General features: G+C 42.6%; 1 protein-coding gene across 3 annotated transcripts in view; it reads right to left on the bottom strand.

Moving 5' to 3' along the window:
• Positions 1 to 3,018: 3,018 nt before the first annotated feature.
• Positions 3,019 to 17,256, bottom strand: part of ACSBG2 (acyl-CoA synthetase bubblegum family member 2) — a 116,260-nt gene continuing 102,022 nt past the window's right edge. For all 3 annotated transcript variants that reach the window (XM_069741578.1, XM_069741570.1, XM_069741561.1), the window contains exons 9-15: positions 15,909 to 16,085; positions 15,616 to 15,797; positions 14,733 to 14,966; positions 9,854 to 10,071; positions 8,304 to 8,443; positions 5,450 to 5,696; positions 3,019 to 4,549 (exon numbers count right to left, since the gene is read on the bottom strand). In XM_069741578.1, the coding sequence (XP_069597679.1) occupies positions 4,437 to 4,549; positions 5,450 to 5,696; positions 8,304 to 8,443; positions 9,854 to 10,071; positions 14,733 to 14,966; positions 15,616 to 15,797; positions 15,909 to 16,085 (1,311 nt within the window). In that variant the 3' untranslated portion in view covers positions 3,019 to 4,436. The remainder of the gene's footprint in view (positions 4,550 to 5,449; positions 5,697 to 8,303; positions 8,444 to 9,853; positions 10,072 to 14,732; positions 14,967 to 15,615; positions 15,798 to 15,908; positions 16,086 to 17,256) is intronic.

Genomic DNA, 17,256 nt, shown 5'->3' with positions numbered 1-17,256 from the left:
AAAATTGACTAGAATTGAGATGGGACGCCATGTTGCGTTTGGAGAGCCACTGATGTGCCTAAACATTGAAACCCCCCACAAGTGACACCATTTTGGAAAGTAGACCCCCTAAGGAACTTATCTAGAGGTGTGGTGAGCACTTTGACCCACTAAGTGCTTCACAGAAGTTTATAATGCAGAACCGTAAAAATAAAAAATCATTTTTTTCTCACAAAAATTATCTTTTCGCCCCCAATTTTTTATTTTCCCAATGGTAAGAGAAGAAATTGGAACCATAAAGTTGTTGTACAATTTGTCCTGAATACGCTGATACCCCATATGTGGGGATAAACCACTGTTTGGGCGCATGGGAGAGCTCGGAAGGGAAGGAGCGCCGTTTGACTTTTCAATGCAAAATTCACAGGAGTTGAGATGAGACGCCATGTTGCGTTTGGAGAGCCACTGATGTGCCTAAACATTGAAACCCCCCACAAGTGACACCATTTTGGAAAGTAGACCCCCTAAGGAACTTATCTAGATGTGTGGTGAGCACTTTGACTCACCAAGAGCTTCACAGAAGTTTATAATGCAGAGCCGTAAAAATAAAACAAAAATTTTTTCCCACAAAAATTATTTTTTAGTCCCCAGTTTTAAATTTTCCCAAGGGTAACAGGAGAAATTGGACCCCAAAAGTTGTTGTGCAATTTGTCCTGACTGCGCTGATACCCCATATGTGGGGGGGAACCACCGTTTGGGCGCATGGGAGGGCTCGGAAGGGAAGGAGCGCCATTTGGAATACAGACTTAGATGGAATGGTCTGCAGGCGTCACATTGCGTTTGCAGAGCCCCTAATGTACCTAAACAGTAGAAACCCCCCACAAGTGACCCCATATTGGAAACTAGACCCCCCAAGGAACTTATCTAGATGTGTTGTGAGAACTTTGAGCCCCCAAGTGTTTCACTACAGTTTCTAACGCAGAGCCGTGAAAAAAAAAAAAATTCCCCCCAAAATTATTTTTTAGCCCCCAGTTTTGTATTTTCCCAAGGGTAACAGGAGAAATTGGACTGAACTGTTTTACTTTTTCAACGCAGAATTGGCTGGAATTGAGATCGGACGCCATGTCGCGTTTGGAGAGCCCCTGATGTGCCTAAACAGTGGAAACCCCCCCAATTATAACTGAAACCCTAATCCAAACACACCCCTAACCCCAATTCCAACGGTAACCCTAACCACACCTCTAACCCAGACACACCCCTAACCCTAATCCCAACCGCAAATGTAATCCAAACACTAACCCTAACTTTAGCCCCAGCCCTAACTGTAGCCTTAACCCTAACTGTAGCCTTAACCCTAACTGTAGCCTTAACCCTAGCCCTAACCCTAACCCTAGCCTTAACCCTAGCCCTAACCCTAACCCTAGCCCTAACCCTAGCCCTAACCCTAGCCCTAACCCTAGCCCTAACCCTAGCCCTAACCCTAGCCCTAACCCTAACGGGAAAATGGAAATAAATACATTTTTTTTAATTTTTTTTATTTTTCCCTAACTAAGGGGGTGATGAAGGGGGGTTTGATTTACTTTTATAGCGGGTTTTTTAGCGGATTTTTATTATTGGCAGCCGTCACACACTGAAAGACGCTTTTTATTGCAAAAAATATTTTTTGCGTTACCACATTTTGAGAGCTACAATTTTTCCATATTTTGGTCCACAGAATCATGTGAGGTCTTGTTTTTTGCGGGACGAGTTGACGTTTTTATTGGTAACATTTTCGGGCACGTGACATTTTTTGATCGCTTTTTATTCCGATTTTCGTGAGGCAGAATTACCAAAAACCAGCTATTCATGAATTTCTTTTGGGGGAGGCGTTTATACCGTTCCGCGTTTCGTAAAATTGATAAAGCAGTTTTATTCTTCGGGTCAGTACGTTTACAGCGACACCTCATTTTTATCATTTTTTTAATGTTTTGGCGCTTTTATACGATACCCATTTTATAGAAAAAATAATAATTTTTGCATCGCTTTATTCTGAGGACTATAACTTTTTTATTTTTTTGCTGATGTTGCTGTATGGCGGCTCGTTTTTTGCGGGACAAGATGACGCTTTCAGCGGTACCATGGTTATTTATATCTGTCTTTTTGATCGCGTGTTATTCCACTTTTTGTTCAGCGGTATGATAATAAAGCATTGGTTTTTGACTTTTTTTTTCTTACGGTGTTTACTGAAGGGGTTAACTAGTGGGACAGTTTTATAGGTCGGGTCGTTACGGACGCGGCGATACTAAATATGTGTACTTTTATTGTTTGTTTTTTTTACTTAGATAAAGAAATGTATTTATGGGAATAACATATATATATATATTTTTTCATTATTTAGGTTTTTTTTTTTTTTTTTTTTTTTTACACACTTGTAAAAAAAATTTTTAACTTTTTTACTTTGTCCCAGGGGGGGGGGGGGACAATACAGATCGGTGATCTGCCAGTTTGCACAGCACTCTGACAGATCACCGATCTGTCTGAGAGCAGTGCAGCGTTACCAAGTGCCTGCTCTGAGCAGGCACTTGGTAAGCCACCTCCCTTCCTGCAGGACCTGGATCCGCGGCCATCTTGGATCCGGGACTTTCTGCAGGGAGGGAGGTAGGAGACCCCCGGAGCAACGCGATCACATCGCGTTGCTGCGGGGGTCTCAGGGAAGCCCGCAGGGAGCCCCCTCCCTGCGCGATGCTTCCCTGTACCGCCGGCACATCGCGATCATGTTTGATCGCGGTGTGCCGGGGGTTAATGTGCCGGGGGCGGTCCGTGACCGCTCCTGGCACAGTGCCGAATGTCAGCTGCGATAAGCAGCTGACACCCGGCCGCGATCGGCCGCGCTCCCCCCGTGAGCGCGGCCGATCGCCTATGATGTACTATTCCGTCCGTGGGAAGTAAAGCCCACCCCACATGGACAGAATAGTACGTCTAATGGCAGAAAGGGGTTAACATTGTTCAATAAAACAGATCTACTGGTTTAAAGAGGTATAGAATCATACAGGAGGCTGTGGATGTAAAGAAGATGATTTTATTCAGTAAATAAGTACAATTAACCAAGTTCCATGGATCAAAACACCAGTATTGCATACCTGTCCTAAGCTGGTCACAGAGCTTCATACTGTGTGACTAGTGCATCAGTTAACAATAAATATGTATAAAACAAACAATCCACATACTGGAATGACATTTCCCTCTAAAGGACCTTTTTATCGGATCAAAAATTCTGATACAGCTTCGTTCTTTGCTTTTACAGACTATGAAATTATACCTTTTTAACAGTTTTGTTGGTGGTTTGATTCATACACTTATGACATACACAGGATAAGCAAAAAACATCTACCTAGGTCCTTGTCACATGCTTTTTCAGTGGGTAAGTGGCTGCATTTTCAGACAAATGAATTGGAATTCCAACCATTTCACCAGTGAGGTGTGTTCTATTGGTGGGACTGTCAGTACCTGTGTGTATTCCATACATGTACAAGACGTGACAACCTTTTTAAAAAAAGTTGTGCAACAACTGCAGTGTGACAAACATGAAAAGGGAATTATCCTACATGAATACAGGTATTAAATATGTGAAAAAAGATTTGCAGTTATATCTTCAATGCATAAGTACAATCCTTTCTCTACATAGTTAAAGTGTCATAAGTCACTAGTCTTACATTTAAAAAGCAGTGGGCAACAATCATTTACGTGTCAGTATGCCGCAGAGGTCTCCCTCTCATGGCTCTCCAGCTGCTGCAAATCTACAATACAAAGAGGTTTGAGGCCACTAGCATACAGATTTAGCATGGGGGAGAATTGGAAGAAAAAAAACAAAAACAAACTACCCATCCACACAACACACCATGGACACCTCAGAGCAAACATGAACTTCTATACAGATTCAGTATTCATTTTGTTTCACAGTCAGTAAAATGTACAAAAATATGAGAAAAGTTAAATAAAGTACTTCATTTATATATCAACCATAATATTTTTTGGTGCACAAGATAAGAATCCAATGTTTACATTCAGCTCAGAACTACTTCTGGACCATGTTCCTTCATATCCACAGGCCTTCCAGGTTTTGCAATAAGCCAACAGAAATTATTATAGTATTTTATGTATACTTGACACAATCTTGAAAGGTTCTAAAACTGTAAGTCGATAAAATGCGTACAAATAACTGCCAGACCAGAAGACTAATGTGATTCAGGGAGATTTTCAGCAGCAGTTGGGAGGCACTTATGCATAACAGATTCTGTCCTTCAATAGGGTTTTTTTTTGTTTTGTTTTTTAAGGTCTCCGCTGAATGGTCACCAAGAATGTAGAATTCATATGACTGCAGACATAGAAAATAAAAGGGTTTTCTGAACAGCATTTCTGATAAACCCAGTATGCACAGAAAACTAAACAAAACACTATGGTTACACTGAACTGAAAAAGCACTACTTTGAGGACATGACATTATCAGCTGGAGTCACAGCATCCAGATAAAAGTTGTCTATTTGGTCTTTGTACATTTTGGAAACCACCGGTCGCTTCAGTTTCATGGTGGGACCTTAAGCATGAAAGAAGAAAATATTAAATGTCAATGCCTGGCTAGAAATAACTTCTACAACAAATCTAAAAAAAAAAAATACCCCCATCCCATACAAATTAGAGAACACAGGAGCACCTGGCCACCAGCCATATATGCTGTTCTGTTTCTGTGGAAGATGCACTGGATACAAATGCATCTAGCTGTGTCCCAAGAGGATTGCTTGAAATCTGACATTTAGGCTCAGAGGTCTCTAAACAGGTCAGACTAGTAGCCGATCTCAGATATTGGTGGGTTTGGCTGAGGCCTTTATGATACACTACATCTGATGCTGCATAGCTACAAGTTGTACTGCAACAAATTAATAAAGTCACTTAAAAGGAGCAATGTTGCTCTGACAGCCTCATCAGAATTTCAATTTTATATTAGGGAATACTCAGAATTTAGGCTGTGTGCACACGTTGCGGATTGGGGTGCAGAATTTTCTACACAAAATCCGCATCTCCTGGCAGAAAACACAGGTGCGGATTTGACACTTTTTTAATGCGAATTTTGTGCATTTTTGTTGCGGATTTTCTGTGTTTTTACCCCTGCGGATTTCTATAATGGAAGGGTTCAGAAACCCTGCAGTTCCGCACAAAAGAAGTGACATGCTCCTTTTGATCCGCAGCGGTTTTCATGCGGAATTTTCTGCACCATTAGCACAGCATTTTTTTTCTATTGATTTACATTGTACTGTAAATCACATTGGGGAACTGCAGCTTTTCTGCGCAGAAAAAACGCTGCGGATCCGCACTAAATCCGCATCGTGTGCACACAGCCTTAATTTCCGTGAAGGGCCTCCAAAAACAGGAGTATATAAAAAGATTTCAAGCACTATTGATAATTTGAAACCTAGATGAACCTCTTGTTAATACCTACCCAGTTCTCCTCCAGCAACAGAAAAATCCCTGTCAAGTATGATCCACTTCTGAACCTTTTGTGCATTTGATGTGGACTGGTAATTCACTGCATTTACACCTTCCTGAATAGCAGTATACACCAGCTTGTCTTTGTGTCCAACTATATCAGATACTTTATTTGCTTTACTACCAATTTTCTGGCAAAATTCTAGAGCTTCAGTAGTCAGTTCATCTTCTGGTTCTCCAGTGTCGAAGTTTACATTGCACTATTTGAGAGAACAGAAAAAAAAATCCAGTTTATCTAGAAAAATGCTTACCAATTAGGATTAGAAATGACCAAGGATATCTGCAACCATATAAGGCCGGTTTCACACGTCAGTGTCTCCGGTACGTAAGGTGACCGTTTCCTCACGTACCGGAGCCACTGACTCACGTAGACACATTCAAATCAATGCATCTGTGCAGATGTTATTGATTTTTTGCGGACCGTGTCTCCGTGTGCCAAACACGGAGACATGTCAGTGTTCGTGGGAGCGCACGGATTACACGGACCCATTAAAGTCAATGGGTCCGTGTAAAATACGTACCGCACACAGACATTGTCCGTGTGCAGTCCGTGTGCCGTGCAGGAGACAGCGCTACAGTAAGCGCTGTTCCCCCCCCACTGGTGCTGAAGCCGCGATTCATATCTTCTCTGCAGCAGCGTTTGCTGTAAAGAAGATATGAATAATCCTTTTTTTTTTTTTTGTTTCTCGTGTTTAAAATAAAGGTCCATGTCCCCACCCCCTGTGCGCCCGCCCGCTGTTCTTAAAATACTCACCCGGCTCCCTCGCTGGCTGGCGCTGCTTCCTGTCCTGGCCGCACCTTCTACTGTATGAGCGGTCACGTGGGGCCGCTCATTTACAGTGATGAATATGCGGCTCCACCCCTATGGGAGGTGGAGCCACATATTCATGACTAATCGGCGGCCCCATGTGACTGCTCATACAGTAGAAGGTGAGGCCAGGAAAGGAAGCAGAACCAGCCAGCGAGGGAGCCGGGTGAGTATTTTAAGAACAGCGGGCAGGCGCACAGGGGGTGGGAGGGGGGTGGATACATGGACCTTTATTTTAAACACGAGAAACAAAAAAAAAAGGATTTATCATATCTTCTTTACAGCAAACGCTGCTGCAGAGAAGATATGAATCGCGGCTTCAGCACCAGATGCAGGGGACAGCGCTAAACTTTAGCGCTGTCTCCTGCACGGTGCGTGTGGTACCCAGTGGGCACACGGGCGGCACACATGTGCCGCACGTGTGCCACACTGATGTGCCACAGAAACGCACGGGCAATTCCGGTACCAATTTTTCCGGTACCGGAATTATCTGGACGTGTGGGACTGCCCTAACATGGTTTGGAGTTTTTGTATGGCATTCACTGAATTTGGTGCATCTTACCGTGCCAGTCTTTAGAAGTTAACCTAATATCTCTACAATAAAAGGAAGGAAAAATATACGGTATATAAAAAAAAACCCACACACTAAACCAACATGTGAAAGTGGTTGAAAATATTAATAAGCTGGCTATGTCAAGATAAAGTGGTGACAGATCTTTAATAAAACAATGAGCAGCCCAAACTGATGATCTAATGATTTTATTAAAAAACAATTCTCAAAAATGCACACAAGAGTCCCCAATACCAGCATGATGGTGGAAAGTTGGGCTGTTCCCACAACCCATACCCCCACTTTGTGAAAGCCTTCGTAAAAGGATGCATCAGCACTAGATCTTTCAATGAGTATTTACAAAATAGTTGCTGATTGGTAACCAATGTGACAGATCCAGTTTAGTTGAAAGAGCAAGATCTCATGGAGTCACAGTGAGGGTGTGCCCAATGAATCCCACAATCCAAATGGCCAGACCAAACTTTTGCTAGAAATTGGCATTGGGGGCATGTGTGAATTTGCAAAAGGAAAAAAAAAAAAAAAAAGGGAACAGCAGCTCCACAGGCAGAACAATGTTCTTTAATGGGAATGGTAAAAAGCTACTTGGCTGAACATATAGGGTTAGTCTGCCAGTAAATAACACTACCTTGTTACCTAGCAACCTTACTGAAAGTGCAAGAAAAGAGAAAAATTTTATTTCCTCACAGTCGGGGAGGTGGGCAGGCATTGGCTTTCAGTCAACTGCTCACAGCACTGCTCACTAGCTCACTATACTGTGAGTGCATGACCGAGCACTGACAGCTGGGTCTGCAGCACATTGGTGCAGTCCTAGGGTTCCATTGCTCCCCTGGAGTCTTGCAACTTGGCATTTTTTGTGCTGGAATTAGAGGAGAATAAGGCGTAAATTGAATTTACCTTACGCCACTTTAGCATTTCTAGCAAAAGTGAATTCAGCACATCTTACTCCACCATGTTCCTTCATTTAGGCTGGCGTGTAAGTGACTGTCTAAATAATAATAATCATTTTATTTCTATAGCGGCAACACATTCCGCAGCACTTTACATTTTAGATTTTAGAGGGGACTTGTACAGACAAAGACATTACAGTAAAAAAATACAGGCACATGGAGGCCACACACTACTGAGCATCATTTCCTTGTCTAGAGGCATTTCCACTGAAGTTGGATCAGCCTGTAACTTCATTTTCCACTTTGATTTTGAGCATCATTCCAACTCCAGACCTCCGTGGGATATTAGTTGTGTTTTACGATGATCATTTTTAGGTTTTATTGTTCTCAACACATTCCACTATGTAATGAATAAAGATTTACAACTGGAATATTTCATTCAGTGACATCTAGGATGTGGGATTTTAGTGTTCCCTTTATTTTTTTGAGCAGTCTATCTATACACACTTTTCCCATGTGGATCTTATTTCTTTAAAGTTACCTTCAAGGTTAGTAGCATGGAAAGAAATTTTCTCTTGTCGCCAACTACCATGACATTACTAATTATTGGTATGTGTTCTTTAATGGCATCTTCAATGGGCACAGGAGGGATATTTTCACCACCTGCAGTAATAATGAGCTCTGAAATAGAACACAGACAATCTCAGCATGTACATTCTTTAACAACTTCGTGACAAGCCAATTTTGGCTTTAGTGACATACCAGATTTAAAATATGGACTCCATTAGGTGAAAAACTCAAATGCTTCAACATATCCCAGTGACTGTTTTTCCTTGACACAATGTACCTTATGCTAGCGGTAAAAATTTTTTTTATGGAAAAGTATATACTGTACATATATTAACCCACAAAGCAGGAGATAAAAATAGTGCAAGACTTGAGCTACTAAAAACCACTAAGAGTTAGATATATTCTAACTTTGTACTATTATATCTCAATACAAATTTTTTTTTGTTATCTTGTGACTGGACTTAAAATGGGGACAGGGGCAATGCACTGTCCCTATGGCTGGGACCCCAACTATCCCTGCTCCCAAAAAGGTAGCTAAACTGGCCCCTCCCACTCTGGGCCTCAGACAGAAAGGCTAATGTATAAAACACACAAGACAAACTGGGTAACAAAAAGCAAGGAACATACAAAACACTCAAAAAGGTAGCAGGGTATATAGGGAAGGTTAAGAATGTACAAACCAAATGGGAATTGGATAATAAGAAAAGCACCCAACAACCGCATGCAACAATCTCTCCAGCAGCAACATCTCCGACTCAGCACAGCTACTCCTAGGAGCTAGGAGTAGAAGGTCTGGCCAGATACTAAAAGGAGAGGAAATGACCAGGTCAGGAACAGCTGTGAGATTTAGCTGCAAGTTTATAACCAACAAAGAAAGGGTCGTTAATTTCTTCAGCACCAAAAGAAACAAAAATCCATTTAATATGAAACACGCAAACCCAGGCTAAATGGAAGATCTGCGATTCACAATACGTAGTGATTTTCAAATACCAGATCTTCCAGGAGGACGTGATCTACTCATAATATTTTTAGTGGCAGAAGTTTTCCACAATGTCCTTTGGAATAAAAGGTTAAAAAAACCCACAAAACTACACTTTCAGACTTTAATATTGTTCACTCTGTCTCATACACTGCAGAATCTCTGTACTGCAGTGCATGGGACATGTCAAATATTCACTGACACTTCGGCCCTGCTATGGCAAAGTCTAATCGGACAACAGTCCACTGCAAGTGAAGCCATTACTTGGCCTCAGACTGCCATGCCAACAGGTTTAAAAAGTGGGGCCTCACCCACTTAAATGTCAGTCACAATCAAAACTGATAGCCGCCAATGCGACTAGTGTACAGTGGTTAGGAGCGCGCCATTTATTACTCAGCACAGTAAAAAAAGGCATATTGGTAGTTAAGGGGTTAGTGTGAGTTATACAATTTGCATCCTATGTGTACGGAAAATGGTTTACACAATAGATTTTTTTTTGGATAACTAATAATTATGTCCACAAGACCAAACAGAAAAATCACCTTTAATTCTACCGGTAATGTACAAAAATCCATTGTCATCATGTTTTCCAATGTCTCCAGAATGCAGCCAGCCCTCCTCATCTATGGATTCCTTTGTTTTGTCTTCCATATTTAGGTAACCCATAAAGACATGTCGGCCCCAGAATAATATTTCTCCACTTCCATCACCATCTGGCTGGTAGATATTTGTTTTGCAACCAGATATTACTTTTCCACAACTATAAAAAGAAAAACAGCAAACAAACTAGTTTTTACTACTCATTTTAGGATAATCTCATTTAACCCCTTAGTGACAGCCAATTTGGTACTTAAAGGGACACTGTCACCTGAATTTGGAGGGAACAATCTTCAGTCATGGAGGCGGGGTTTTTGGGTGTTTGATTCACCCTTTCCTTACCCGCTGGCTGCATGCTGGCTGCAATATTGGATTGAAGTTCATTCTCTGTCCTCCATAGAACACGCCTGTGCAAGGCAAGATTGCTTTGTGCAGGTGTGTACTACGGAGGACAGAGAATGAACTTCAATCCAATATTGCAGCCAGCATGCAGCCAGCGGGTAAGGAAAGGGTGAATCAAACACCCAAAAACCCCGCCTCCACGGCTGAAGATTGTTCCCTCCAAATTCAAGTGACAGTGTCCCTTTAATGACCGGGCCAATTTTTGCAATTCTGACCACTGTCACTTTATGAGGTTATAACTCTGGAACGCTTCAATGGATCCCGCTGATTCTGAGACTGTTTTTTCGTGACATATTGTACATCATGTTAGTGGTAACATTTCTTCGATATTACTTGCGATTATTTATGAAAAAAACGGAAATATGGCGAAAATTTTTAAAATTTTGCAATTTTCAAAATATGTATTTTTATGCCCTTAAATCAGAGAGATATGTCACGAAAAATAGTTAATAAATAACATTTCCCACATGTTTACTTTACATCAGCACAATTTTGGAAACAAAATTTTTTTTTGTTAGGGAGTTATAAGGGTTAAAAGTTGACCAGCAATTTCTCATTTTTACAACACAATTTTTTTTTTTTAGGGACCACATCACATTTGAAGTAATTTTGAGGGGTCTATATGATAGAAAATAATGAAGTGTGACACCATTCTAAAAACTACACCCCTCATGGTTCTCAAAACCACATTCAAGAAGTTTATTAACCCTTTACGTGCTTCACAGGAACTGAAAATGTGGAAGGAAAAAATGAACATTTAACTTTTTTTTGCAAACATCTTAATTCAGAACCATTTTTTTTATTTTCACAAGTGTAAAAACAGAAAAGTAACCATAAATTTTGTTATGCAATTTCTCCTGAATACGCCAATACCCCATATGTGGGGGTAAACCACTTTTTGGGCGCACCGCAGAACTTCGAAATGAAGGAGCGCCGTTTGACTTTTTCAATGCAGAATTGGCTGGAATTGAGATCGGACGCCATGTCACGTTTAGAGAGCCCCTGATGTGCCTAAATAGTGGAAACCCCTCACAAGTGACACCATTTTGGAAATTAGACCCCTTAAGGAACTTATCTAGATGTGTGGTGAGCACTTTGAACCCCCCATGTGCTTCACAGACGTTTATAATGTAGAGCCGTGGGGAAGGAGAAAAAAAAAAAAAAAAAAAAAAAAAAAAAAAAAAAAATCGCATTTTTTCTACAAAAATGATCTTTTTGCCCACAAATATTTATTTTCACAAGGGTAACAGGAGAAATTGGACCCCAAAAGTTGTTGTCCAATTTGTCCTGAGTATGCTGGTACCCCATATGTGGGGGTAAACCACTTTTTGGGCGCACGGCAGAGCTCGGAAGGAAGGAGCGCCGTTTTGGAATGCAGACTTTCATAGAATGGTCTGCAAGCATTATGTTGCGTTTGCAGAGCCCCTGATGTACCTAACCAGTAGAAACCCTCCACAAGTGACCCCATTTTGGAAACTAGACCCCCCAAGGAACTTATCTAGATGTGTGGTGAGAACTTTGAATGCCCAAGTGCTTCACAGAAGTTTAGAATGCAGAGTTGTGAAAATAAAAAATATTTTTTTTTCCACAAAAAAGATATTGTAGCCCCCAAGTTTTTATTTTCACAAGGGTAACAGGAGAAATTGGACTGCAATAGTTGTTGCACAATTTATCCCGAGTACGCTGATGCACCATATGTGGGGGAAAACCACTGTTTGGGCGCACGGCAGAGCTCGGAAGGGAAGGAGCGCCTTTTTGGAATGCAGACTTTGATAGAATGGTCTGTGGGCATTATGTTGCGATTGCAGAGCCCCTGATGTACCTAACCAGTAGTAACCCCCCCCACAAGTGACCCCATTTTGGAAACTAGACCCCCCAAGGAACTTATCTAGATGTGTGGTGAGAACTTTGAATGCCCAAGTGCTCCACAGAAGTTTATAATGCAGAGTCATAATAAATATATATATATATATATATATATATATATATATATATATATATATATATATATATATATATATATATATATATATATATATATTTTTTTTTTTTCCCCACAAAAAGGATTTTGTAGCCCCCAAGTTTTTATTTTCACAAGGGTAACAAGAGAAATTGGACCCCAGAAGTTGTTGTCCAATTTATCCCGAGTATGCTGATGCCAAATATGTGGGGGTAACCCACTGTTTGGGCGCAAGGCAGAGCTCAGAAGGGAGGGAGCACCATTTGACTTTTTGAGTGCAAAATTGGCTGTCGTGTTTGGAGACCCCCTGATGTACCTAAACAGTGGAAACCCCCCAATTCTAGCTCCAACCCAACTCCAACACACCCCTAACCCTAATCCCAGCCCAATCCATAATCCTAATCACTAACCCTAACGATAATCCCAACCCTTACCCCAAAACAACCCTAATGTCAACCCTAACCATAACCCTAATCAAAACCCTAAATCCAACACACCCCTAATCCTAATCTCAACACTAACCTCAAACCTAACCCTAATCCCAATACACCCCTAATCACAACCCTAACCTTAACCCTAATCCCAAACCTAACCCTAATCCCAAGCGTAACCCTAATGCCAACCCTAACCCTAATCCAAACCCTAATACCAACCCTAATCCAAACCCTAACCCTAATCCCAACTCTAACCCTAACTTTAGCCCCAACCCTAACCCTAGCCCTAAGGCTACTTTCACACTTGCGTCGTTTGGCATCCGTCGCAATCCATCATTTTGGACAAGAAACGGATCCTGCAAATGTGCCCGCAGGATGCGTTTTTTGCCCATAGACTTGTATTGCCGACAGATCGTGACGGATGGCCACACGTCGCGCCCGTAGTGCACTGGATCAGTGTTTTGGCGGACCGTCAGCACAAAAAAAGTTCAATGTAACGTTTTTTTGTACGTCGCATCCGCCATTTCTGACCGCGCATGCGTGGCCGTAACTCCGCCCCCTCCTCCCCAGGACATAGATTGGGCAGCGGATGCGTTGAAAAACTACATCCGCTGCCCACGTTGTGCACAATTTTCACAACGTGCGTCGGTATGTCGGGCCAATGCATTGCGACGGCCCCGTACCGACGTAAGTGTGAAAGAAGCCTAACCCTAACTTTAGCGCCAACCCTAACTCTAAATTTAGCTCCAACCCTAAATTTAGCCCTAACCCTACCCCTAACCCTAATTTTAGCCCCAACTGCTCTTCTCCTGCCGGCCGGCAGATGGAGACAGATGGCGGGCACACTGCGCATGCGCCCGCCATTTTCTTTTGCCCAGAAGATGCCGGCGGCCAGGAGGAGCAGCAGGAGGATCCAGGGACACAGGCGAGTATGGCAGGGTCCCCGAATCCCCCTATTTCTCTGTCCTCTGATGTGCGATCACATCAGAGGACAGAGAATTACACTTAGCTTTTTTTTTTTTTTTTTTTTTGCGGTCGCCGGTAAACAGTTAATTACCGGCGATCGCAAAACAGGGGTCGCTAAAACCGACCCCCGATCATGCTCTTTGGGGTTTCGGCTACCCCGGCAGCAGAGACCCCAAAGATTCTCGCGGGGCCGGCCGGCGGGCGCACTGCGCATGCGCCCGCCATTTTCAAGATGGCGGCGCCCACCGGGAGCCACGAGGAGCATCGGGGGAGATAGGTAAGTATTGGGGGGCTACCTGGGACCCCTTTTCTCTATCCTCCGATGTGCGATCACATCGGAGGATAGAGAAATTAAAAAGATCGCGTTTTATTTTTTTTCCGATTGCCGGTAAACGGTTAATTACCGGCGATCGCAAATGGGGGGTGTGTGTTAAAAAACCCCTGTATCATGTTCTCTGGGGTCTCGGCTACCCCCGGCAGCCGAGACCCCGGAGAAAATACGACTCTGGGGGGCGCCATTTACTTTTTCCACAGCGCCGTTAATTAACGGCGCTGTGGTTTAAGTACCCTTAGCGGCTGCCGTTAAAAGGCGTATCGGCGGTCGCTAAGGGGTTAAAAAGGGTTTGTCCTTTTGTGACCATTTTATTTCTTATTCAAGTGGATATTTGCGAATTTTGTTGCGATTGTGTTTCATTAAAAAATTTACAGTTTGCCTTCTATAGCTTCTTGCACTGTAGATTACAGGGAAATTAGTTAACTGTGAATCTGTCAGTCAGCCCACTAGGATTGTCTTACTATCAGCTGACTTACGACCACAGACCATAAAGTTGAATGTACAGGTACAGTAAAAGTAAAAATGCACAAAAATTTCTAATTAAACCTTATTGCAGAAGAGTTTCAGCCTTAAACTCATACATTTAAGTAAAAAAGCATCCAACACAAGTTTTACATAAAGTCGTGTCTTGAAACTATTTTAGGTATTAGAAATCCATCTTCACAAGGCAACAGCATGTAGTCAAAGTATTAATTGCCAGAGGATCTACGGCCTCAAATTCCACATACCTGGTAATTCTGAAGGCATCTGGCAGAGAAACGGTGTGTGGGCCAGAGCTTTCGCTCATTCCATAGAGTTCATACACAGGAATATTGAGGCTGAGGAAAAATTCCAGAGTGTCTTTTGTAATGGGAGCAGCTCCAGTATAACATTTTGTACAGCGGTCCAAGCCAAGAGCTTTGCATACTTTCTTAAATACCAATTTTTTAGCCACATGATACTTCATTGGCTGGGGGGAGGCTCTGAAGAAGCAATTACAAATTCGTTATCAATCCATGCTGAATTATTGTTTATTATTGCCAATGTATTCCAGGACAGTCTCTAGGTTACAAGAATACCAAGTTTTAAAGACAATTAGGAAAAAATTAGATTAGCCGATTTCCCATACCTAGGGATGATTCTTTTACTATCCAGAGAATGTACCAGAATCTATATATATAATTGCCTAAGGGTTTTTCCGTCTGTCTGTCTGTCTGTGTCTCTGTCTGTCTTGGAAATCCCGCGTCTCTGGCGGCCTCGACCAATCAGCGACGGGCACAGCGACGATGATGTCATAAAGGACGTAGACATCCCGCGTCTGATTGGTCGAGGTCACAGCGACGATGATGTCATAATGGTTGCCATGGCGACAATGTCATAAAGGTTGCCTCGACCAATCAGCGACGTGCACAGCGACGATGATGTCATAATGGTTGCCATGGCGACGATGATGTCAAAGGTTGCCTCGACCAATCAGCAACGGGCACAGTCTGCCGCGAATTCTGGAATCATCATTGTCCATATACTACGGGGACATGCATATTTTAGAATACCCGATGCGTTAGAATCGGGCCACAATCTAGTAATTCATATATTTAAAAAAGTATAATAATAATAATAATAATGTCTTACCCATTCATTCTCTTCATATTTGTTTCTAAGCCTACACCTTTTGCCCAAGTAGCCACCTTGCGTTTGATTGTTGACGATTTAGCTCCAACGGCCTTCATTTTCTCCTGCATTTTTTCCCACACCCTTGGAACACCCATAAATGCAGTTGGTCTGACTTCTTTTAAGGTGTTTCCCAATGATCCCTGAGAAAACGAAAAAAAAAAAAAAAAAAAAAAGGTTTCAAATTAAAAGACGGTCCATAGTTCTTTTCCTTCTCTAATAAGGTGAACGCTAGATGGTTCAGTAAGAGTTACCTTCAAAGCATCTGGCTGAGCAAAATAAGTGGCTCCGCCATACTTCATAGTCAACCAGATGTCTATCATCTGCGCTGCTATGTGGCTAAGTGGCAAATAACTGACCACTACCTCTTGTTGGTCAGTAGCCTCTTTGAGACTAACTGTCCTTCCAGCTGCTGTGGCTGTCCAAGTGATCTGGAATAAAAGAATTGACAATTAATTTGAAACAGAATAATTAAGGTTGGGTCTATACATGACAATCTGTCTATATATTTATGAAGGCATAGGGATGCCAAAGCGGGAGTCTAACTATGTTGACAAGTCGCAGTTCCACTTCAGGGTCGGCGTCACCACCCAGCACAACCAGGCAAGTGCTGATGCACAATGCTGTATGAAGGACTATACTGTCTGGTATAAAATTATAAGTCTGCAGTCATAAATTGACTGCAGACTTTTAAATCCCCCCAGAGCACACTGTGTGCGGTGAGGATTCGCTGGTTTCTTGGCTATTGTAGAATTTACAATAGATATCACTCATATAATGTAAGAAGTCAGTGAAATCTTTGGAATTGTACCATACCTAAATTGTTCTGCCATATCTATGCATCATGAATCGTGGTATGTTGAAGGGGCCCACAGATTTCCCAACCCCGCCCCCTCCCCCCCCAGGTCCACAAAAACCAGGAGCCAGCCCTAATCCACTTACAAGGAATCTGCCGCTAAAGGTACCATCACACTGAACAACTTAACAACGATAAAGATAGCGATCCGTGACGTTGCAGCGTCCTGGATAGCGATATCGTTGTGTTTGACACGCAGCAGCGATCAGGATCCTGCTGTGACATCGCTGGTCGGAGCTAGAAGGCCAGAACTTTATTTCGTCGCTGGATCACCCGCTGACATCACTGAATCGGCGTGTGTGATGCCGATCCAACGATGTCTTCACTTGTAACCAGGGTAAACATCGGGTTACTAAGCGCAGGGCCACGCTTAGTAACCCGATATTTACCCTGGTTACCATTGTAAATGTAAAAAAAAAAAAAAAACACTACGTACTTACATTCCGGTGTCTGTCGCGTCCCTCGGCATCAGCTTCCCTGCACTGTGTCAGCGCCGGCCGGCCGTAAAGCAGAGCACAGCGGTGACGTCACCGCTGTGCTTTACGGCCGGCGCTTACACAGTGCAGGGAAGCTGATGCCGAGGGACGCGACAGACACCGGAATGTAAGTACGTAGTGTTTTTTTTTTTTTTTTACATTTACAATGGTAACCAGGGTAAACATCAGGTTACTAAGCACGGCCCTGCGCTTAGTAACCCGATGTTTACCCTGGTTACCCAGGGACTTTGTGCGACAGCTCTCCAGCGA

The sequence above is a fragment of the Ranitomeya imitator genome, chromosome 1 (genome assembly GCF_032444005.1).
Source record: "Ranitomeya imitator isolate aRanImi1 chromosome 1, aRanImi1.pri, whole genome shotgun sequence".
Lineage (NCBI taxonomy): Eukaryota > Metazoa > Chordata > Amphibia > Anura > Dendrobatidae > Ranitomeya > Ranitomeya imitator.
This window is presented reverse-complemented; position numbering and strand designations above follow the sequence as displayed.